Source organism: Chelonoidis abingdonii, unplaced genomic scaffold (assembly GCF_003597395.2).
Source record: "Chelonoidis abingdonii isolate Lonesome George unplaced genomic scaffold, CheloAbing_2.0 scaffold0027, whole genome shotgun sequence".
Lineage (NCBI taxonomy): Eukaryota > Metazoa > Chordata > Testudines > Testudinidae > Chelonoidis > Chelonoidis abingdonii.
This window is the reverse complement of record NW_027424288.1, coordinates 2,220,546-2,245,618: the sequence shown is the minus strand read 5'-3', so window position 1 is coordinate 2,245,618 and position 25,073 is coordinate 2,220,546. Positions and strand designations below refer to the sequence as shown.

The window sequence follows — 25,073 nt, the reverse complement described above, 5'->3', positions numbered from 1 at the left end:
TTCTTGCAAAAAATCTAGAACAAACACAGGACCTAAATGCTTTCAGCAAGCTCTCTCAATCTTTTCACTTCAGTGTTTGTTAGCAACATGCCGTTTGCAAAATATGATTACATTTTGATTACTTTTATACTGCCATTAGAATTTTGGTATATGGGAGATTATGGCCCATTCGAATCAATCTTTCAATTCACATTTCACCCCGAAGGTTGTAATCATGAATTTTCCGTAGTAAGTGCTAGTCTTTGTATGTAAATTGAAGTATTAAAACAATGAGATACAGCTCAAAGTTTTAATTTTAGTCTCATGCCTCAGATTTAATTTAAAAATCTTCAATTATGCATTGGTTTGCGTCTCTTTTTCCTTGCAGATGTTTAAAATGGATTTAATTATCCACTGCAACAGGCAGACACTGCTTCTGTCAGGATGTCTTCCTAAATGAATGTTTTTAAAAATCTGCTTTACACAGTCTTTATGCAGATTCACCCATTTTCCCCCATGGCACTTTTCCACTTGCATTCAAAAATGTGTCCTTGAAGACATTTCTTTATGAGAGATGTTCCACTGAATTCCTGTGCATATCTGTCTGTAGAATGCTCCTTAATCAGACTCGCAGTTCAGCAAATCATTAAGCATATGATTAACTTTAAACAAGTTAAGTCCATCCTGATTCAGCAAAGCACATGCTTATCTTTAAGTGCATGCTTAAGCACTTTGCTGAATTAGGGCCTAAGGCCAGCAATTAATAATGATGCTTATTGATGGCTTCTTGCCGTTTTTCTCCAAGAAGAATATTTGGATGACTATATGTAAAGTCAAATACACTCAACCATAATCAAGTTCAAGGATGTTGGTTTCAAGCTGATTTTATTAACATTTATTAACAAGTTGTACACAAGTTGATTCTTGGAACATTTCAAAGTAGCAAGTAACAAGTAACAGGAGAACTGGTGTTTAGCTGTGCGTGGAAACATTTACATTTTTTTAGAAAGCACAGGTCAATTGAGACCAGTCATTAAAATATGTGTATATGAAAAATGTGGCCACTTCAGAGTCACCTCCAGGAAAATGGCATTGTGACTGGGTTGCCTCTGCAGGACCCGTTAGTGGCCCATCAGGGCCTGACTCCCCCCAGGTCTCCACTGGTAGGCTGCTGTGAGGTCCAAGGTAGAGTGTTTTGGCCCTCCAGCCAAGGCAAACTTCAGTCCTATCCCATCTGGGGTGATAACGACCAAAGGAAATGAGGAACAACCCCCCGCAACTCATAATGGAATCATCCAACGGACCTTCAATGGACCCCCGCCTCTCTATTCAGGGCTTGTTGTCAAACAGTTTGCTTCTGCTGATACCCTAGGGTCTGGTTGTCCCTCCTAGCAGGAACTCGTCCAGCCAGCAGGCTAGTTGTCTTTCATACCAGGAGAAGCAGAATCCCGCCCTTGGCAGCCCTTGACTGAGCCAGGTCTCCTCCTTTTAACTTCCCTCTTGATGCTTGACATTTGCTGCAGGAGTGATGGGGCCAACTGGATCCAGAGACTCTTATTAACTTTCTTGTTGCCAGTGTGCCATCTGCCCCATCACAGGCACACGAGTTTCAGTGTAAAAAACGAATGGAGCCAGATCCTTGCCTAGTGGAAATCAGCATAGCTCTACTGACATCAATAGAGCTACAGCGATTTATATCAGCTGATGGACTAGAAACTCTTGCTCCCAGATCTTGGAAAGAAGAGGCAGACCTTTTGGGGTTCTCCTACCTCTTCACTAGCTTACTGCTTAACCAGAGATTCACCAATATCCCTCTCTCCAAGCCCCATATGATCGCAGGCTGCTTTTGAATTGTTTTTCCTTGTTCCTCCCAGTGATATTGTTACAGCATCAGAAAGTCATATTCCACTTTGCTGAGTTTGATCATCTCTGTGAGGATAACAAGACCCAGCGCTATGAGACCTTTTCCGGATTCTCATCATGTGCTTCTGTGGAGACATCATGCTCTTCACTGATAGCATTTGCTCTTTCCTTCCTCTTGTTCTGCTGTTGTGTTGACCTATGAGACTAACTGATTTTTGAGGGATAACCATGAGTTCTCCTCTCTTTTACTCAGTCTCAGCTTGTTCCTTAGAGAGGACAACTAGACTTAGAAAGTTAACAGCTGTACAGGTCTCAGCAGATCTTTTCTTTTCTGATCAGCTTCATAGCTTTCTTGTCCTCACTGTTAGCCCTCTTGTGTCAAGTGGAACTGGAGTATGGACACAGAGTTGGAAAGCTACAGTATGTAGGGTAACTATCTGCATCTCAGAGCCAGGGAAGCGCTAAAGCAGCAGTGTTCTGAAGGGCCGAAGACATGAGAAAAGGTCTCTGTCTTTTACCTCACAAGAGTTGAAAATGTGGCACATGTGAAGAAACTGGTCCATCTTGGATAGCTTAGTCTTTAAAATCATTAGCCATCACTTCCAGAACTGAGGGACTGGCCTGTCTTTGTCTCTGGGTCCACTAATTCACATGTCCTCAAGCAAAATCACACATGCACATCCATATTATCCAGCCCATTTTGATGTGCCTGATGTCCTCCTCTGACGTGAAGCGGTAACCAGAGAACACTGTTTTTGATACCTACCTCTCATCTGCTTTGGAAGGAAATGCCTCTGTACAGCTTTAGTACCTATTTAACTATTTGCATTAGGGATGTGACTTTTACAGAAATAGTTAAATGGGTACAATCCCTACTATACTTATGCTGCCACATAGGTGCCATATAGCAGTATACTCGATTCACCTAAACGTAGGAAATAAGCTATACCAGTATAAAAACCTTTATACCAGCATAACTGCATCCACATTAGGAAGGTTGTACTGAGTCCATTATCCCAATATACTTACAGCAGTACAAAGTGCATGTCTAGACAAGGCCTAATATTAAAAGGCTCTTCACACAAGGCCAGACCTCCTGAAAGCAACTTGACTTTTCAGGATGCTTTCAAGTAACTCTCTTATCCCCTTTTGATAGTTCCACCATTTGCATCAGTGGTAAGCAACTGAAAACAGGTTCGCAGGTGACAGAAGCTTCCATGTCCCAGCGCAAGAAGCATTTCATTCTTTCCTTCTGCATCAGTAAAACCAAAGGAGCTGTAGCTGGCCAGTTTTTTCCTACCACTTCAGCGGATAAACAATTAAGGCTCATTGTGCAGCCTGTGTGTCTAGCATTTTTAGAGAGAACATCAGTGGTAGCTAGCACTGGCTGAAATTTTCCACACAATTTTTTTTTTTACCAAAATGCCAGTTTTTAAATCTTTTTTTTATTTCCTATATTTCAATGAATAAAACTGAAAACTGTGAATGTTTTGGTTTTGGTTGTTTAGCTAATGTTTTTGCCTACTTTCTCTCCTTTTTTTTCCTTTAATTCTCCTTATCAGTGGCAAAATGGACAAAAAGGAGGGGGAGTGAGTTTTTGTTTTTTTTATCAAAGTTTTGAATATTTTTGTAATTTTTTTTTCAGAGAATGAACATTTAGATACACCAAAGCACATCAGATAGTTATATGCTGCTTCCTTTGCAAATCACCAGTGCCAACAGTATTGGATTTTCCTCATTATATCTGCTAGGATATCGCTATACAAAAATCAGAAATTGCCACCATGGAGATCCAAGTTAGTCCCTGTAAGCCGCCATGCATTTTGTGTTTTCATGCAAACACATATCAGTGTTTAGGATTTACTTGCCAAACCACAAAGGAAACCAAATGAGGCAAGGGAAGGGGGAGGAAAAGGCAATCTGGACAGTGAGGAAATCTTACTTGGGAGCAGAGAAAACAGGGTGGGAGATTTAATGAATTCTCTCCAATGACTTAATAAACTACTTTAGATACAAGAGGAGCCAAGCTGGGAGGAAATGTACTTGCAGATTAGAAATGTGCTGAGGATACAGGTGTTTTTTTTTTTTTTTTAATGAGGATACAGGTGTGTGTTTGTCTTTTTAATCACCTTTCATCAATGGATCTCAGAGCTTTTCAGACACATTAATTAAACTTTGGATCACTACAATGAAGTATGCTCGGTATTATTAGACCCATTTTACAGATAGGTAAGCTCTCTTATCAAGAAGTCACAGAGTGAGTCAGTGGCAGAGCCAGGATTAGAATCCAAGAGCCCAGATTCATAGTTCTCTGTTCTACCACTAGGCCACTTTGTAAAGTTCTATAATCTGAGCTACAACTGCACACAGCTCCGGAGGAGGAGGAGGGGTGTGNGGGTAAGTATGGGTGTAATTTTAAGACCACCCTTGTTCTGGTGGAAGCTGAATGAGGCTAAGGTCCATATTCACCATTGGATTCCATTGTGATGAAATCTTGAGATCTTTTCTTGAGAGATTTTAGGCCTAAATACCTAAATGGTGGAAAAACTCAGCCATCTCAAAGCGGGGAAATCTCATAAGATCAGACCTGTATGTGAGATTTCCGCCATCTTTGGCTGAACTGCAGCAACATCTAACTGGAACCATTTACATCTAAATGGAGTCCATTTTGAACTTTCAGATCCTGTTGGGAATCCAAACCAAAGGAGACAGTCTGGTGTCGAGATTCTAACCTGCACCATCTTTGAAATTTGAAGTGGTTTGGATGTGAAATTCTGGTTCTGATCCGTGGTTGATGCCTGGAAACAAACTTTGTGTCCCATCATCACCGTATATCACTTATTGCCTAACATGAACATTCAGACTGAGATGCATTGTTAAATGGATTTCATCCCCTACTCCAGTGTCTCAACTCGTAACGTCTTTGCAAGCTTGCATGATTCAGATTAATGTTTGCCAAAGGGGGCCAATAAAAATAGACCATACCTCCTCCAGCTGCACTATGAAAGTAACGTTGTGCCCTTGTTCAGCCGTCAGTTTCCCATCCAAGGTGATGATACGCAGTCCGTGGGGGGCCTTGCCAGGACACTGCTGGGGTTTAGCTGTGTACTGTTCTCTCACACCATCAGTGCAGTTATTAGACACAACCTTTCTGTACCTGCAAAGAGAGAGATTGCTGTGTAAGGAGGGGATGCAGGGAATCACAAGTTCAAACCAGGCATGGGAAGTTTTCAAATTTGCTTCAGGTTGGTGAGGCTGGGAGCAAACTGGCTTCTAAGTACTTTGTAGCTAAGTGGTCCAGTCACACTTTCCACAGGTCTATCGTGCACAAGCAGCCCATAATATTGCATTTTCAGTTGGATACAATATTCTCATACATTGCTCCCCTAAAGAGTTGCATAATTTTGCTGGACACTATTAAACTGCTGCCATCCTGCACTGCAGAGCTTTCTGCTTCTCAGTGGGGCATGAGCCAATTCTCCCTAACAATCCAATCTTGCACTTTTTTAACCACCTTTCATCTGAGGATCCCAGAGCTTTTAAAACACATGAATTAAGCTTAGGATCACTGTAGTGAGCTACATTCAATATTATTAGACCCATTTTACACAGAGGCAAGCAAGATCATCAAGAAGTCACAGAGTCAGTGATAGAGTCAGGATTAGAATCCAAGAGCCCAGACTCCTAGTTCTACCACTAGGCCACTTTGCAAATGTCACGGCCCAGAACCTGAGCTAGAGTGCAACACAGCTCAGGAAAGTGTGTGCGCACAGATGATTTTAAGACCATGTATTTTATCACAGCAATTTGGGATCCATCAGGTTTACAGTTTGGACCAAGATGCAAGATAGAGCAGCCTGAAGGTTGCTCTGTCATGCATTGGCTGTTGAGAGTATGGCAGCTGGAGATCAGCAGAATTTAGAAGAAGTTGTGTAAAGGTGCTGGAGGGCAGGATCTGTCCCTATGCATTTGAAAAGTGCTTTGGGATTTTTTTGGACACAGACAGCAATAGAAAGATATCAGTTATATTTATATTCCAAGGTTAATCTGCTGAGTGCAGCACGATTGTGTTTATCTAATGCACAATACACTGTAAACCTTCTGAGAAAATTTTCCTCCTTTCCCTTGTAAGATGCCACTGTGAACCCCAACGTGCCTTTTATTTCGTTTTTCTCTTTCAAGTGGATTTTTGGTATTGCCACCACATTCCAGGGAGAGACATTGCTGTTCTAAGGCAGTTTGTGTTTATGGAGTCACAAACGTGGCTACACTATATTGATCAGTACTGAAGGTAATGGGCTAGATCCTTGGACTCAGGCGTGCAGCTTGTGAGCTTATAAGAAGTTGAGGTATAGTTGCCAGTTCTTTGTGCATGTTTTATGCACCTTATATTTAGCAAATGCAATTAGAACTTGACACCTTCAACTCCGTTGACCTTACCTGCAACTGCCACTGATTTTAATGGGGCTGTAGAGGGTCATGGAGTACTCAGAACTTCTCAAGTGTCATTTAGTTATTATTCTCTTTCTTCAGACTTAACCCCAATTCTTATTGCCTTCCTCTAGCATGTATCCCACTCTCAGCTTTGATTACTTGGATTTTCTTCATGATTTAGGGCATGATCCAAAGTCCACTGAAGTCAACAGCCGTCTTTGCACTGACTTCAATGGATGTTGGATAAGCCCATCGATCACATTTGTCCCATATTCTGCAGTTTTCTTGTAGCATCATTTTTCCGGAGCAGGTTTAAATAAGAAAATAAAAACAAAACCAAAAAATAGAGAATTATGGGCCTGATCCAAAGCCCATTGAGGAAGTCAATGAAAAAACTCCTATAGACTAATCAGTTTTGAATTGGACCCTGTGTCTCAGGAAATATAGGCTTTAAATAACTCTGGGATGACAGCTTGCAGATGCCATGTGGCTGAAGGTTGCAGGGTTGGATTTGCTAAAATCATCTTCTGTAAATCCACTTACCCGGTGCTGTTGAGATAACTCTGTCCAAAGCTACAGTCTTTTGACAAGGATGATGGGTTATACCAAAATGCTGGCAGACACTGGCCATTGGTGTGACGCTCATATCCATAATCACTGTTTTACCATAAAAAGAAAGAAAATGCATTGACAAGGACATCAGACGTTAACTTGTCCTCACTAATATGAATGCAATGACTCTGGCACCCTTTCCTGCATTTTCAGCTTGAAATGATATACTAAATACAGCACCCGGGCCTGATTCTGCTTTTGACTTCACTGGCATTAACCTAGATTTAGGACAGCGTATGCAAGAGCAGAACAAGCCCTTTTGTTTCTAGTCCTGGTGGTTTATGAAATCATCGATTGTAAAATGTCAGGTTTAGATTGGTTTCTTGGTCTGGCATTGCTTCTTGGATACAGACAGATCCAGGGGCAAAAGTAGAAAATCCCAGAACTCACAGCCATTCTCAATTGCTGCTGACTCAGTGAAGCTTTAGAAACTGAATAGCTTAATTCAAACTGACGTTATTTGGACATAACATCACCTGAGACCTAAAGCAAATTGAGAAAGCTTTCAGGAGGGACAAACTCCCATGCAGGATTTTTGGTATGGAACAGAAAAGGCTGGTTTTTTTTTGTTTTTTTGTTTTTAATTTCTGCATTAGTTTGGAAAAGGAGAAGTTATCAATGTGAAAAGGAGAAAGAGGATTGAGCTGGTGGAAAATGGTAATTATTTCTTTCTTTTAATTTTCCCCTTGGACCGTAACTGGAATGCTGTTGAGACACTGGCTCTGTACACTGTCCTGCACACATGCATCCAGTTGCATCATGCCTTTACAATGGGGAACATTAATTACATAATGCTCTTGTTCGCCTTTTAGAAAAATTTGGAACATGGTCTTCTTAGCAGATTTCCTGTTCTAAAATGCCACTCTCCTTTGTAGAAAGTGACCTGATAATTACAACCGCAAGGAGTAGAAACTGATTGGAGGAGGCTTGGATGGAAGTTAAGACCTCGAAGCACTGGAGACAAAAGAAGTGGAAGGAGTCAGGCTGCTGGGATTGTATACAGAGAGAGCCACGTTGTTCTTCCTGTAGCTGGAGCAGAGATGGTGTTCCAGGAAAGTGACTGCTTTGTTTTTAATTCCAATGAAGAGATGGTCAAACAAGAGTAAAAATTGTGGGAAAAACTTTTCCCCTGCTTTGATGTCAAAATGCTGATTTTCAAAGTCTGAACTATAAGCAACGTTGCAAAGGAAAATGTCATGAACAATTTACAATATTTTTTGTTGGAATTCCAGCAAGATTTGACATCAAAATTTAAAAGCTTGAAGCATTTCAATCAGCTCTATTCCTGAAGGCCTAGAAAAGAAATGGTGCAAGGTGGTCTAAAAGGATACAACTGAGAGTAAAGGAATGAAATTGGCCAAAGGAAAACTTACGCTGAATATCAAAAATGGCATCTTAGTGAGGTCTAGTTGACTAAGGACTAAATGACCTAAAATGATCTTTTCCATCCGTAGTTTTTATGATTCAATTTTCAGGAGCCTAGTTCCTACCACACCAGTGACTGACCATTGCTTAATGGCTTTAAAAGTTCAAGACAGGCTTGCCAGGTTACCAGGTGCTCCTATAATCATCTTTATCGGAAGGAAGGCACCAGAGCTATGGAAATATTCTGTAATGAGAAGTAAAACCATTTTCATTTGCCTAGAGAGAACAAATATTTATGTACAAACAGGACCTCATTCCTTTGTAATTCAATTGTCGCCATGTTGAAATGCCATATTCCTGAGTTATCATGTGTCAATATAATTAAAAACCTGTAGCACCATAGCATGTTCCTAATCAGTTTTGTGTTTCACCTAACAGTGAAATCTGCCCAGAGGGGATCAGCATCCAAAGTCCAATTTAATCCAACAATATCGGTCTGTAATTTCATATTTTACATACACACACACACACGCTACAAGTTTGATTACATTGAAATCATTTGGGTACTGTATTCGGGCTTCTGGATAGACCAAACCTGAATTAACTAGGGTTGGCTGTGTTTGGATCATATTCTCAAAGTCGCAGAATGAAATTATATGTTCCAGAGCAGAAATAGTTTTCCTAAGTATAGAAGTTCTCCTGTGACCTTTTAGCTTTGCAAGTCTGTTTTGCCTTGATAGGGACATACAGAAATATCATACTAGTAAATGACATAAACTGCTCTTCCATATCTCGCTAGGGATGCACCAGCACCTCTTTCCCCTCTGCAGACTTGGAAACTAATGAGTTTCTTGGCTATCGTCTGATGCACACAGACCACTGAGAATGGCAACAAATCGCTGCCTACAGTTTGGCACAACAGGCGTTGTTGCAATTGACAAGCAGTAGCATCAATTGGATCACCGTAGCATAATCTAGACTGCTGAAATCTGAATGCATCAGGGATGGACTGCAATCAACTAGCTGCCTCATTGCCAGACATCTGGTGTTCAGACTAGCTACATTTTGTGCCAGACTCAGAACAGCATAGGTGAGAGAGCTCGTCAATGACAGTGCAGCATACATTAAAAGGGATTATTTTAATGAATATTAGAGATCTTATTCTGCTCTCAATTATATTGGTTTTACAGTGCTCGTCTCCACAGGCTTAACTCAAATCACACCTAATTGGCAGCGTAAATAGAAGCAAAATTATAGAACACTGCAATCAAGATTTTATGTATTAATTGTCAAAGACTAGTAGTAAACCTAAAAATATTGTAGATTCCCCCCACAAAAAAACAACTCTGCAAACTGGCGTTAAGGTTATAAATACCATTTAAAGGAAAAGAAAATCTTAGAAGAACTTCTTAGTTTACATTGTCCTGTCTCAGCATAGAAGGATGGACTAGATAATCTCTTGAGATCCCTTCCAGCCAACTTCTGTGATTTTCCCTCTCTTGCTTTATATATATATACACACACACACACACCCCACACACACATCCACACATCCACAAAAGGAAAGTTTTAAGTTAAGTTAAACTATTAAAGTCAGATCTAAAAAAAGGAAAATTTGATTTGCAGGGCACATTTTAAGAGGTTCAGTGGGCAATGCATATTCATGGGCACGGGAAGGGAAAGTTGGTGGCAGAAGAACATGATGAAGAAAAAGAAAACCTTGGGTCGATGATGTGATATTCTAGTGGTTCAAAAGGACTATTCATCCGCAGAAATTAGTGGAGGATCACACAGAATGGGATACCATAGTTGCAAACCTCCAGTAACGTAGATGCCACATAAGAAGAAACTATTAACAAATCCATCACTGCAAAGGATAGAAATGTCCAACTATGGTCTCACTCAGACAACAATAACCCTGTCCACGGACCACTCTGCTCACCTCATCCAAAATCAGGAGACATCTTAATGCCTGAACCCAGGATCTCCTCTATACTAACCAGCTCACCTTAACAATACATGTCAGTGCTGTCAGAAATTGAAAATGCCACCTGCCTTTTGACCTTTAAACCTTACATCCATTAAGTGATACAGAGTCAAGGTACCTAAGGATACAAGCATCTTTAATTCCATACGGCCATGTGGCTCACCTAGCTAAATCCCTTGTGGAAAAGTCCTACAGACTTTAATAGAAATTGGTAACCTTTCGATAGAATTTTTAAAGCAGTCTTTAGAATAGGGCTCTAACTCTATGTTAAGAGTTTTATACTGCTACCCCTAACTGTAGCATCCAAGAGGCAGATCTTTAAAGGCATTTAGGCATCCTTTGAAAATCCCACTAGGTGTCTATCTGTATCTTTCAGAGTTCCTTCCAGTTCTATGAGATAGGTATATCTCCATATATTATTATATCTATGTATCATTAGGCAACAAAGCACCTTTCAAAATCTGTCCCCAAGTGCCTAAATAATGTATCTGCTAATAAACCATTATTTAATGGTTGAAAAATTCTACAAAAAAGAGATCGTTCTCGATTTAGTTCTACAGATGTTCACAGTAATTTCTATACATACACACTCTTTAACATATATAAAGCCCTATCAGTTTATTAGGACTTATTTGGTTCCTCTAAATGTGGTGCACCTCACCTCAGATATTCTAGCTGCCGCCTCACGGACAAGCCTTCTTAAAGGCCCCAGGCAAATTCCAGAAATATATGTGTTTTAAAGTAACTAGAGACAGCTTCGCCCCCTCAGTGTGAATGAGAATCAGGCCCAATGGGAGTACTGATGGAATGAGGCGCTAGAAAATGGCCTGAAGTTAGCTGACCAAAGAATTGACCCAAACAAGGATTTCTTTCTGTGGCTACAGGTGTTGCTACAGGAGAGATACTGCTATGAGAGCATTCAGGCTTTAGAAAGGAGTAAAATGTCATAACACTGGTAAGTTAGTGCTTTAATAACATGCGAGTAGCTGTGTAATCCATTTACCCAAATGAATAAATACAATCTGGTTTCTAGGCAGTTGCTAGGAAGGATTTGCCTTAGGAATGGAAGCAAAGCTCAGGCTTACTTCATTTTTGAAGCACCACTGCCCTCTGGCTGTGAGCCACAGACCATGCAAGTACCTGCAGCTTTGCCTTTGTTCCCTGATGTTTTCTACTTTAGCTAATTACAGGTGAGGTTCCCTAGCAGGAGAGCTCACAAAAGCTGGAAGTTACTCCCAAGGTTGTTCAGCTGAGAGGGAAACAACCAACCCAGCCTCACCCAGTAGTTCTCTGGTCTTGGTTAGATAAAGATTGTAAATGTCCCCCAAATTCTATGAGATTCCTTGGAGAGAAGCTTTACAAAATCTTTATTTATTTTATGAGAGCATATTTGTTGCTCTGGTCGGGGGAGACGCACACACAACACACACAAGCACCCACACACAATTTTAGACCCTAAGTCAAGATTGACCTGTGTTAGCATAACAAAAAAGGACCACATCATCAGTGGAACCATAAAATATTAGGGTTGGAAGAGACCTCAGGAGCTCATCTAGTCCAATCCCCTTCTCAAAGCAGGACCAACTCCAACTAAATCATCCCTGCCAGAACTTTATCAAGCTGGGTCTTAAAAATCTCTAAGGAAGGAGATTCCACCACCTCCCTAAGTAACCCATTCCAGTGCTTCACCACCCTCCCAAGGAAATTAAAACCAGCAGAATTGCTGTCCTGATGTCACCTCCTTCCTCCAAATCAAGCCTTGCCTTTAGTCACTAAACTCATTTCTTTCTGTTTGGCTTCTCAAGCTTCTCTGGGAAATCTAGGTAAAACTAAGTGACTTTTTATATTAAAAGGAAAGCAAATCAAGTGGCCTATTTTAGTTACTGCTGCTGAGCTAGGCTTTTCCCCAGGACAATACAGTGGGCTGTGTGGATACCAAAATGGATTGAAATCAACATCCAGTTCCAGAAAGTGAATGACTCAAAAAAGGAGAGAGAAAGAAAAAGAGGAGAAAGGAGGTATTTGCCCCAGCGACAGTACATTTGTATCATCTGTGCTACAACAAAATCATAGTCAGAAAAGTGAAGAAAGTCCTCACAGTTGAGGACAGTCAGCACAGCACAGCACAGCATTGTTTTACTAGTGTTTTCTCCAGTCTACTTTTAAACGTCTACCGGGATCCTGGCCTGATTTTCCAATGGTACTGAACATCATTGATGCCTACTGGTTTCAGTGGAATTTGGGGGTGCTGATCAACTCGGAAAACAAAGCTGCACATTCCAATGCTGCAACATTTCCTTGGGAGACTATACCAAATCAAGCAGATGTCTCTCTCTCTCCTCCCAGGAAGTTTTCTCCGTATTTTCTTTTAAGTAAATATTGAAGAAATACGATTTTTTTTTCATCTTGTAAATTTCTTCACAGTGCTTCTAGTCCTACAATGCAGTGCCGTGCCTGGAGCCCTCGATTTTCAGTTTAAATGAAAGACAACTAATAAAACCCATGGATTCAGTTTTAAGGAAATAAACAACTAAAAGAGAAAACACCTGGAGGGGTGGATTTTCAACAGAACTGACTCCCTGCATCCACAGTAAATTACCGCGTGTAAACCCCAGGGGCAGTTCTGACTTAAACCTTGGCTGTTATGGTCCCCACAGACATTCAGCAATCCCGAGTAGCTGGAGCCCTGACCACACCCCAGTCATCCCCTAAACTGCTCATGGCCCACTCCTATGGTAGAAAGGGCGCAGGTTATGATAAGGCCATTACACTGGTCCTACTCCACCCAGGCAATGCCCCTTAAACCCATGATATTCCCCAGTGGGAAGATCTGGCTGGTTCTTGTCTTCTGTACGCTGTCAGAGTGATGTAAAGGGGCTGGGATGCTGCTAGAATCAGGACTATTATGTGCATGAAATGCCAAGCGATGCAAGGAACCATATGATGCAGAAATATACTGAGCACCAGCTGACACTCGATGGGATGTGAGGGAGTCACAATCCCAATCCTTGGGAAGACACATCCAGACAAGAATAGCTAACGACGGTGCCCAGCTGCACTGAATGCATCTTTTCGTGTTTACACATGGAGCCCCCCCATAGCACACTGCCCTGTATTCCAGAATCCCAGCACTCCTGCCACAAATCTCTGTAGGGGGACAATGCTCTTTGAGGACGAGATCATTAAAGCAGTTTATCAGGGTTTGAGTTACACTTGTGGAGTTCATTTATGGCACCAGTTGTTTATGCATGTTCGGCTTGGCTTTTACTGGCTGTTTTATACTACCCGCCCCCCCATAAAAATACCATTGTAAGAGAAGACAAAAACAAGTGAAAATCATCATATCCTTGGAGCAACATATCCAACAAGGCTGCAAATAGCAAATGAGCTGAACCTCTTAGGGTCCATGTTGCAGCTTATGGGTTGCATTCACCACACACCACAGATCCTGCTGGAGGGCCTCTGGCAATGGAAAGAGCACTTGGAGGTGAGCTGGGGGCAGCACAAACTAACCACAATGTCTCTCCGCTCAGGAGTTCACACCTAGACAATTCAGCCCCCAAAGTGTGCAGTGCTGCACAGGATAGGGACATGAGCTAGAGAGCGGGAGGATATGTCAATTCGGGTTGTTGGAGCCTTTGCAAATGGTGATCCAGACAATTTCTTAGGGGAGGTTAATGCTGCCTGTTCCAGCAGATCTCTTTGAGTCCCTCTTTTCCTGAGCTGTTGCTTTATCCCAGAGCCAGCAGGGGGTGATCAAGCTACATACTGGCCCAAACATGGTCCTCTAGATATCTGCCACCCTAACCCTTTGTATGCAGATCAAGTGAGTATCATGTTGGCATGGGCAGACGCACATCTCTCAGGTGTATCCCATCTGCATTTCTCACCAATCAAAGTCTGCCTCCGTGCAAACACATGGTTCCGATGCCATGGCCCCAGCGTATTTTCCCTGCATGCACTTCTTCTCCGATTTGCGTTTCCTGTAGATCCGTTTTGCTCCCATAATGCATGCTTCTCCCTGAAAACAAAACCAGAATCGTCTACCCTTACACCATCGTTATTATTTTTAGCACCCCAATTGGCTAAGTTTTTAGCAGTTGTGGTGACTGCATTATGGGATGATTTTTTGGACCAAATTCTCTGTTGGTGCAGTGGAGCAGCAACCACAGTTGAAGCCAAAGGGGCTGCATAATGTATACCGGCAGACAATTTGGCCCTATCGGCTAATATGTGTATCCAGATGTGGACCAGACTTCCCCCAAAGTTCAGCGGTATTTGAATCCAGAGTTTTGATTCGAGGGTCATATCTGATTTATACCTTAGATACAGTAACAACTGACAGCACAGACTGATCCCTGTGATCTCTGAGATACCGAAGAGAAGAGCTAGTTCATTCTTTTAGTCGTCTTTTTTAGCTACCCATCTCTACTGAATTCTGTCATTTGTTTGTACTTAAAGCTACTCCATACATTTTGAGTACAGGATGAGCGTTTGTCTGTTATGCACTGAACTCAAACGCTTGTTACATAACTGACTAAAGAACCCTGCAAAATATTTTTTCTCTAGGGAAATCAGAGAAGAGAAGGCTCAGACTTGCACTCTCAACAGGAAACCAATCTAGAGGCAAGAATATGGGGCAGTCTTCCATGAACAGTTTCCCATGCTCAGAAGCAGACGTTATTGAAGATGGACTGTGCAGTCCTTGGCTTTTTAGATTATGCAAGCATAGAAAGACAAAAACAAAATACATTTGGCTGGCTTATATTTTACTCCTGTTTGAACTGCTGGATGAAAATGGAGCTTTTTCACAGCTTTGCCTGGCTCATGTAAAAAAAGGGCAGAACAGTGGCCAGTGTAAAATAGCGTTGCTGCACTGACTTCAAAGGAGATGTACATCAGCTGACAATCTGACCCATAGTTGGGACTTCAGTGTTGCGTTTGTGTCTCACTGGAACAGTCTATCTAAGCCCAGTCCACTTGAATTTTCTATTACTTCTCAAACCCTTTCCCAAGAAGTTATAAATGGAGATGCCCTATTCTCTGACAGTGTAAACAAGTTCAGCTCTATTGACTTCAATAAACCACTAGACCATTTTGCCATAATTTATTCTAACCCTACAGAATATAAAACACTAGGTAGAAAGTGTCATGAGCTAGGAATTATACTCTAGGGCCCAGATTCCCAAAGGTATTTAGGTGCCTAACTCCCATTGACTGTATTGGCACTTAGACGACTATGCACTTTTGAGGATCTGGGCCTATATGGCTATCTGAGCCATGCGTGTGGGTGTCCAAGTAAAACTTGGAACGCTTGCTTCTTTCTAAGCCCTGGCTTGTATCCATTAGAGACGGAAGCAGCCCGTAGGCTGCAGCTTGAAGCCAGTGTATAATTGAAATGAAATATTACGGGCCAGTAATAGTTTCATCCGGTGACTCTGAGCCACCAAGTTAGCAGGAAAGGACCTTGGTCTTCACCAGTGTCCAGCTGCAGAACCATCAAGACCTCAACTCATATCCAGCTTTCATACTTCGTACCTGGCTATGGAGCTGCCACGGCCGGTAGTCCTCTTCTGCACATCTCCTGTCAAAAATTGACTTATAGTCCACTTTCACCAGCTGCCATTCCGAGCGATGGCTGAAGTGTCCAAACACTCTACAGAGCACAGCAAGAAAGGGTTTATACATTCAAAGGCATCGCCAAAGCATCCTCCTAGGTATGGAATTTACCTAGTGTCAAATTTTCAGATGCATCAGAGGGTACATCCACACTGTAGCTGGGAGAAGTGACTTCCCCGTTCTGGGAAACGTACACATGCTAGCTTTGCTGGAGCTAGCATCTGAAAATAGCAGCATGGTCCCAGTGGCAGGGAAGAGGCTCTTTCTAGCCACCCAAGTACAATCTCATCTCACCTCCTATGTACATACTTAGGCACTAGCTGAAGCTGTTGCCAGTGATTCCGTGGCCACACTGCTGTTTTTAGGTGCTAGCTGAAGCAGAGCTTCTGTGTGTGTGTGTGTGTGTACACACAGATACAAATACACACGCACAGAATTACACCTTCCAGCTGCAGTGCAGAAATACCCTAAGTGACTTAGGATCCTAAATTCCACTGATTTCAATGAGATTGTGGGTAACATTTTCAAAAGTCCTTAGGCAACATAGAAGCCTAAGTCTAAATGAAAGCCAATGTGACATTGGATTCTAAATACATAAGTCACTTTTGCAAATAAAACCCCTAAACTATTATTTCAGGACAAGGCTACACTTGTTGAGCTATGACTGACACTAACAAGGGTCTTTTGGGGGCAACATACAAAAAATGAATGATCTTCTAAATATCTACTAGAAATGGGACAAATCTAGGCCTTAGGAATCGGAACCACTGGATATTTTATGGAGTGGGGATGCATAAGGTGGGGAGTGGCACCCTATCTGAATGAACTTGCCTGTAGGATTCTGGTCCTAGAGCGGATCCAAAACAAGAAGGAAAATTTGGTTTTCAGTTCTGGTTTGGCTTTGGCTGAAACCTGATCAGGAGAAGAAATCTTAGAGGCCCAGCTATTGGCTTGCCAAAGGTTTGCCATTTGAGGCTGATGTTGTCCAAGAACAACCCACAGGCTTTTAGTATCACTGAATCCAAACTCAAATCCTATCCCTGGGTTCTACCACAAATCTAAGCCCTGGGCTCCAGTTTAATCAAAATCCAGAACCAGATCGGGATCTGAATGGCACCTTCTTTTTGCACCTTTATTTTCAGCAGTTTATTTCCAAACCACAAGTTCTATCGATTAAAATGTGACTCATTTTCACAAGCAGAAACTGAAATTCTCTCATGTTTTTGCAAATTTGAGCCCAAGCAAAATGTTTGGGTGAGTACAGATCTCTGTGCTATGCAGAACTCGGAATCCCACATGGAAAGTAAATCACAATTCCCAAGCCACATTTTGTCATCACGCTTACCATTTTGCAGCATCCCAGTTAAAAATACAAAAGCACAGCTTTAAAAAAGAAAAAAAAACACCCCGTTTTTTCATTCCAACATTCATCTGCAATGGGTAGCTCTGCTTAAAGTCTCACACAGCTTGAAGAGCAAAATATTCACATTGATGAGTCACATGGCCACATTTCTGAAGCTTAGGTGGATCCCACATATGACCCTCCATATTACATGCAAATGTTGCTGACTTTTGGCATCACAAGCATGACTGCATGACCTGCCTCCCCCAGACCCCAGGTTCAGTCTCCACACACAGTCTGGCCAGAGGTGTCTTTACATGAGGATCTGGCGCAAGTATGTGTTTATGGTGCAGTTCTCATCAGAGTTAATTTGATGTTGGCTGTTTTCCCTTTCCACGCTCACTTACGTCATGATCAGAGTCTCCTCACCAGGCTCACCCAATACCCCATCCACAAAGAGTGGGATGGACGTGAAGCTGTACTTGCTCCAGGATCTCCCTTCATCGAAACTTAACCTAGTGGGAAAAGCAGAAGTGTCACCATCTCTCACACACAGCTGCAGGAAACGGAGTTGCTCGACATGAAGAGACAAAAGGTAGGAACTGCCTCAACAGCTAGGCAGGCCAAGTTTAAAAAAAAACTGACTAAGGATTTTGGGTGCCTACTCCGAGTTGCTTTAAAGCTGCTTGATTTGCAGCACATTCTGAGCACCTGCCCTCTGAAAATCAGATCCTTTTAAGGTGTTACACGGTGAGCATCATAATGCCGAGGCTTCCAAAACCAGTAGTCGCTTTTGATAATCTTGATTTTAATGCCCCACACAAAGGTTTCTTCTGGTTTGGCTAAAAGGTCTCCATCCCACTACAGATGAATCCTTTTAGCCTGCCAGGGCAAACAAACAGCTGTCTCTGCTTTTGGGCCACTGCAGTCTAAGTCCTAGAAAGAACCACTTGTTTTGGGCATCATAAATCAGAGCATTGATCAAGCTAGTCTGTCATGCTACTGCTAATCAGTGGTCAGTACTTAAGGGGTGGTAACTCATGAAGTCTTGTGTGAGACTGTAATTTTAAGGGCAAGCTGGACTCTGCAGCCAAGATTTTAAAAAAATGACTTGTGATCTTTCAGCCTGAGATACCTTAAAAGGAGCTATTTTCAGAATGCAGGAGCTCAGCACTTTCTGAAAACCGGGTCTCAAGATGAAAACCCAGAACCACTCATCACTTTCTACAGTCTTGATCTGTGTGTGTTAGATATTGGCAAGATGCTGACTGTAGTGCTGGCTATGTAACGAAAACAGCACAAAGTGATGTTCCGTCCAGGCAGCTCAACAGCTGCTCCTGATGGTGACAATGCTGCTTTCTTTGGTGGGTAGCCCTGACGCTATCTAATAAAGTTGTGGCGTAACTGCTGCTCTCCACCTAGGAGATAATTTCATCCACGGTTTTGCAAATAAAGCATATTTGGAACTCATTAGGAGACTGATCCTACTCCAAACTCCAACTTAATGAGCAGACTCTAGGGGCCAAACCTTCACCTGGAATAGATCAGCGTAGTTCCAGAGATTTTAATGGAATGATGCTGATTTACCATTGTGGAGAGTCTGGCGCCAGAACTATAACCTGTTTTCCCACTTGCACTGATGTGTGAAATCGCCGGCACTGCTTTAGCCTTATCAGAGTGAATGCACGTAAATTTCTTAATTGACATATTCCGGCATTTAGCTAAAAGAAATTAGTCACAGCTTAACTGCCAGCAGCACGTAATCTGGAATGAACGGCTCCCTGACAAATGGGATCAGCACAGTCACAGTCATTACCATAGATGTCTGATAGGCAAAGATGTGTGTTTCATGGCAACCAGGACTCCACCTTGATCCAGGTATAAAACACTGTGCTCCTCTTCAAAGATCTGCAAAACATACATATACCCTGATCCGTTTTCCTTAGCCTGGATAACAGGCCACACTCTTATTCCGGGAGAGGCACTGGATGGGGATATGTTTACCAAACTATGGAGCAAGAAGATACATTATTACCCAGACAGTTCCAATTTTTTTATGTTGCTATCTTGCTGCCCCCTTGTCAAATGAATTTCATCCTGCCAGCTGCCAGGGAGAATCTATCTGAAATGTGATACTTTTAGATCATCACTCATCCCTACCCTGCAGATCAGGGAGTTTTGTTTGAGGTGCAGGAAGCTTCACTTTGCAGGTAACTTACAAAGACCATATGGGAGAGTTTTGAGAGAAGAAAGAGAGCTGGGCAAACAATGCAAAAATTAATTTCTCTCAGTATTTGTTCACGTATTAAAACAGGTTTCCTTTGGTCGGGTTCCTTTTATAGTCTCCTGCAAACACCCAGGCAGTCCAGTTTCGGTAGTAGTCCTTGGATAGCACATTTTAATATCACTGCTTGGCTAATTTAGGAATTCAGATTTTAGGGGTCTAATCTCATGTCCATTGAACTCAACGGAAAAGCTTCTGTCCACTTCAGTGACACAAGACCAAGTTCTAAATGTACACACCTGATGATAAGGGTTGCACTCCTCCAATCAGAGAGAAGATAGGCTACTCTGTGACCAATCACAACAGAGCTCAAACTTCAGATTTCGAATAGCGAGTCATGGGACAAAAAGAGTTTGTGTAAAATGTTCTCAAATAGCAAATAAACGATGGAGACCCAGGATCTGTTTGCAGCCATTTCCCTGACCAAAAGGTGAGAAGATCCATAGAACAAATTATTCATTTTATTAATTAGTCACTCAGCTCCAGCAACAATAAAGGCACATTTCAGGTAGAGAAGAAAGTCAGTCAAGTGGTTCGTGCTTGCTTGGGACTTGAGAGACCGAGGGTCATTTCCCTAGTCCGCTCTAAACTCCCTGTGTGACCTTGGACAAGTCAGAGTCTCAGTTCCCCATCAGTTCCTGTCGAATGGAAATAACAGCACGGCCCTACCTCGCAGAGGTGTGATGAGGATGAACACACTAACAAAGTGAGCGCTCAGACACTGCAGAGATGGGGGCCAGATAAGTACCACAGAGAAATAGTTTTGTGAGTGTCCCTGGAAATCCCTGCCATTCCCTCCCTTTACTCACCTCCTCTGCACCGCTCCCATCGGCTTGACTCATCCTTCCTTTTTTTTAAAATGGGGGCAGCATCCAGACTCCATAAACGCTGCTCCGTGGGGGCAGGGGATGCTGTATAGCAACATGAAGGACTCTGCTCTCCACTTCCCCACTGCTTCCAGCCCATGCTAACACTGGAATGCTGGAATGTCCAGACTGAGTCAGACCAGTGGTCCCGTGAATCCAGCACCCTCTAATAATCAGTGGCCAGTATCAGACACTTCAGAGTCAGGGCCCAAGCAATGACACTCCTCACCCCTAAACTCATCTCGCCTCGCCTGCAAGGCAGAGCAACCGCCAATCCAAGACTGACTATTTGCATTGTTAAAAGCACTTAACTATACACTTAATTTCAATGTATGAGAATTATTGCATGTTAAATAAATGGCAGCTAATTATTAAAACATATTTAATGATGCTCAGCAGCCATGCATTAGATTATCCAGCCTTCTACCTGATTGCTAAAGCTCATTAGTTATGTGCTCTCAAAGCAAGGGATATTTAATTAACATGCAGAACAGTGAGGAGGGAAGGGGGCAAACACATTTGTTTTGGTCATCACAGTGTCTCACTCGTGTGGCATGAAACTTTGCTTTCCATGCATGAGATTTATAAGCCGAGCAGAACAGGAGATATTTTTCATTCTCCATCCAGTTTCTTTCAGGTTAAGTCCTTGGCTTGATGTGCTCCATCGAGAGGAAAATATGCTCATAATTCTGCTGTGCTGTCCTTGTAAGAGAGGACCTTGTATTTTGGAGACTATGTTTGTATTTGCAGTGGTAGTGCTGGTGACCAAGAAATGGATGGGGAGCCTTGATAATTGTATTGAGGGTGTAATCATCACAAGGGAGAGGAACTGTTGAGGTTCACACAAGGGGTATAACTAAGAGTAATACGAAAGGTATAAGAAACAGCACTTCCCCTCTCTCACAATAAATGAAAAAAGATGACTGCCAATGAAATCATAGGGCAGAAAACTTAATAATAAAAAGGAAGGTTTTTTTTTTTAAAACTAAACACATGTTAACTTGTAGAGCTCAGTGCCATAGGATATTACTGAGGGCAAAAATATAATCATATTGGGAAAAAAATTAGACATTTATATGGATACTAATAATATACACAGTTATGTTACACAGGATACAAAACATAAGCGCCCCAAACATTCATGCGTAGGAACACAGGAATGAAAAAAACAGCTTATTGGATCAAGTCCTGTAGTTCAATATCCTGTCTCACACAGTGGCCAGCACCAGATTCTTCAGAGAAGAAACACTGGAGCTGGCAGTTATGGGATAATGTGTCCACAGGGAAAGTTTCCTCCTAACCAAGTTTATTAGAAGTGGGCTATTGTAAGAGTCTCAACTCACTGCCGTGGCACCTCCTGCTGGTGACTTCCGAGAATTAGCTCGTTCCAGCTCCGGAGCACCCTCTGCAGGCCGATGATCTGCCTTACCTGTGGCCCCATGTCCCTCCCAGGACCCTGGTGCCCTGTTTACCTGGGGTGCTGCCCCTGGCAGTAACCCCTTTCAGCCTCAGGGTCTCCCCCTCCCCAGGGAATCCCCACCCACTATCCCCATTTCGCCTTAGTGTTCAGCTACTGCCAGTCCCCATCTAGGCCCCGCTCGCTGGGGCAAACTGCAGTGTAAAAGCCACTCATCATAGGCAAAGGGGGTTCGGTCCTGCTGACTCTGCCTACCCATGGGCTGTCCCCTGCAACCCAGTACCTAATGAGCCTGACCAGGCCTTCAGCCTGGGACTTTCCTAGACTGGAGCTCCCCGGCCCCCTAGGTCTTTCCCCAGCCGTACTCTACTCTAGGTTCCCTTCTTGTCATCTTGCAACCAGGCCCTTCTCCCTCTACAGGCAGAGGGAGACTGCCTGGGCCTTTGGCTCACAGCCTTTTATAGGGGCCAGCTGGGCCTGATTGGGGCATGGCCCCAGCTGAGCCTACTTTCCCCCAACCAGCCCAGGCTTCTTGCCCCAGCCACAGGCCTCTCCTGGGCTGTTTCAAGCCCCACGGGGCAGGAGCGGGTAATCACTCCGCTACAGCTAGTAATCTAAGGCCCTGATCCAAAGTCGATTAAAAAGTCAATGGAAAGGCTCCCATTGATTTCAACAGGCTTTGGATCAGGTCCTAAAGCATGAGGGTTTATATCCCCTTCATGGAACAAGCCAACTATTGACAGGGGCTTCCTAAAAATTTCCCCTTTTGGATGCATCCCTGGACATGTGTCCATTTATAGATTCATAGATTCATAGACTCTAGGACTGGAAGGGACCTCGAGCGGTCATCGAGTCCAGTCCCCTGCCCTCATGGCAAGACCAAATACTGTCTGGACCATCCCTGATAGACATTTATTTAACCTACTCTTAAATATCTCCAGAGATGGAGATTCCACAACCTCCTGAGGCAATTTATTCCAGTGTTTAACTACCCTGACAGTTAAGAACTTTTTCCTAATATCCAACCTAAATCTCCCTTGCTGCAGTTTAAGCCCATTGCTTCTTGTTCTATCATTAGAGGCTAAGGTGAACAAGTTTTCTCCCTCCTCCTGATGACACCCTTTTAGATACCTGAAAACTGCTATCATGTCCCCTCTCAGTCTTCTCTTTTCCAAACTAAACAAACTTTCCAAGGTTAACTCCTTCCTTAGAAGCAGTTGGTCCAACAAGGACAACTGGCCTGATCCACTATGACAATTTCTAGGTCCTTAATGAGATTAATTAAACAAAGGATAACATGGACAGAATATCAGGGAAAACTGTCCAACAGTGAGATCAGTATGAGAGTGGAATAATCTCCCAAGGAAGAGGAGAAAATGACACCCCTTGAGCAATGGAAAGCTATGGTAGATTGATTTAAGTGACTCTTCTGTGCTGAAGCTCTGTTCCACCAGGGAATAGACTAGAAGATGGTGACACTACATCAGGGTGCTCAGGACATTGAATCACCTTGTTCCCTCTGCCTCCAGTGAGAGAAAGTCAGCTCCCTAACATTGATAACCCTGCAGCCACTCAAGTATTCCTCAGGGCTCTGCCAACCCTTCTTTGCCTTGCAGGAACAAAAGGTATACCCTCGCCCCCAGGTCCCTCTACGTGTGTAACCTGCAGTCATGCATGGTTCATAGGGTGACCAGATGTCCCGATTTTATAGGGACAGTTCCGATATTTGGGTCTTTTTCTTATACAGGTTTCTATTACCGCTCACCTCCATCCTGATTTTTTCACATTTGCTGTCTGGTTACCCTAACTGTTTAGCCTGTCACTGGACACACAGAAATTACCAGGTTCGCTGTTCCCAAAGAGAACAAGACATACTTCAGCTTCTTTGATTCAGCTGAGTCACAATTTGCTTAATACCACAGCACTGAGATATACAGTACACACCCCATCAGGGGCGCCGGAACAGGGGGGCCTGGGTGAGTGACAGAGGAGAGAAGGTGGATAGGAGCGAGTGGGGGTGGGCCCTGCTCACTCACTCCTGTCACAGTGGGGCAGCAGGTGGCTTCCCCCATGGCCAGGGGTCTCTGCTCTATTCTCCAAAGCTCTGCATCATTTGAATCCCTTGGGACAAGGAAGTGATTCAGAAAACACAAAGGTTTGGATAATAGGCTTTTGGGAAATCAGAAGTATCCTGTCTACTGTAAAAGGAGAATAAGTTTGTTCACAAAGAACAGAGATCTAAATGAGAACTGAGTGAGACTACTGGACATAGAATGGTTACGCAAAAAATGAACCATAAACCGAAATCCTAGGTCCACCCTTCTCAATAGTTTACATGTCCTATTTAATAAAATAGATTTTCTTCCAAAGATTCAGTCTTTGACAGAAGTGCTGGTTTTCAGTCAAAGCCAGGATCCAAGTCTTCTTGAATACCCAGACCTTTCAAGGGGTGTCCCACAGTATTGGATCCCCAAATGGCTCTCTCAAAACTCATTGTGTTGTCCCCATAGTCAGGAGGACCCCTGCTGTTCTTCTCTGCCTGTTGAGGGATAGCTCAGTGGTTTGAGCATTGGCCTGATAAACCCTGGGCTGTCAGTTAAATTCTTGAGGGGGTCATTTAGGGAACTGGGGTAAAAATCTGTCTGGGGATTGGTCCTGCTTTGAGCAGGGGTTGGACTAGATGACCTTCTGAGGTCCCTATGATGATTCTGTGATGACTTCCCATCCCCCAGTTGACTCCTATTTCAATGGGGCTTCCATTGCTTTGGTTTACAATGCTTAATCTATATATGAACCTATGTAATATATGTGAATATGCTTCCCTTTGTCTAGCAAAACCTGTTTTTCACCTCTGCTAGGGATTAATACCTCAATAAAAACTATAAGGACATATTTTCCGTATATACACCTACTTTTTAAACATAATCAGTACATACACATTGATACCTTACAAAACACTGTTTATGGATGGCTGCCACAAAAGCAGTGTGTTAGTTGCAGTGAGTTTGCCAGGCTTGATAGAAATTGATGTTATAGGACAACGAACCATTTCCCAGTTGGCACTAAGGGGTCTCTAGGGTCATAGTGATCTAAGGAGGCTTTCCCATTTCTGATTTCTTTGATTCTCTGTCAAGACAGTATTTACTACATCAAACTGGGCAGTATTTTACTTGTAAGAAAGGACATGTGCAACCCATCTAAGTAGCTTTCAAGCAGTAGTTGCCAAGCTGAGGGTTGGTGGGGAGCCAGTCACAAGTGTGGCAATATCTTTTTGTTAGAGCTGGGCTCAAACTAAAAGTTTTATC

The 25,073-nt window shown here is 42.8% G+C and overlaps 1 protein-coding gene across 2 annotated transcripts in view; it reads right to left on the bottom strand.

The window, feature by feature from the left end:
* The window catches only part of LOC116820903 (VPS10 domain-containing receptor SorCS1), a 444,694-nt gene that overhangs the window by 46,198 nt on the left and 373,423 nt on the right, over positions 1-25,073 (bottom strand). For both annotated transcript variants that reach the window (XM_032773669.2, XM_075061354.1), the window contains exons 13-18: positions 19,018-19,109; positions 17,609-17,716; positions 15,779-15,896; positions 14,131-14,261; positions 6,820-6,933; positions 4,828-4,999 (exon numbers count right to left, since the gene is read on the bottom strand). In XM_032773669.2, coding sequence (XP_032629560.2) covers positions 4,828-4,999; positions 6,820-6,933; positions 14,131-14,261; positions 15,779-15,896; positions 17,609-17,716; positions 19,018-19,109 — 735 coding nt within the window. The remainder of the gene's footprint in view (positions 1-4,827; positions 5,000-6,819; positions 6,934-14,130; positions 14,262-15,778; positions 15,897-17,608; positions 17,717-19,017; positions 19,110-25,073) is intronic.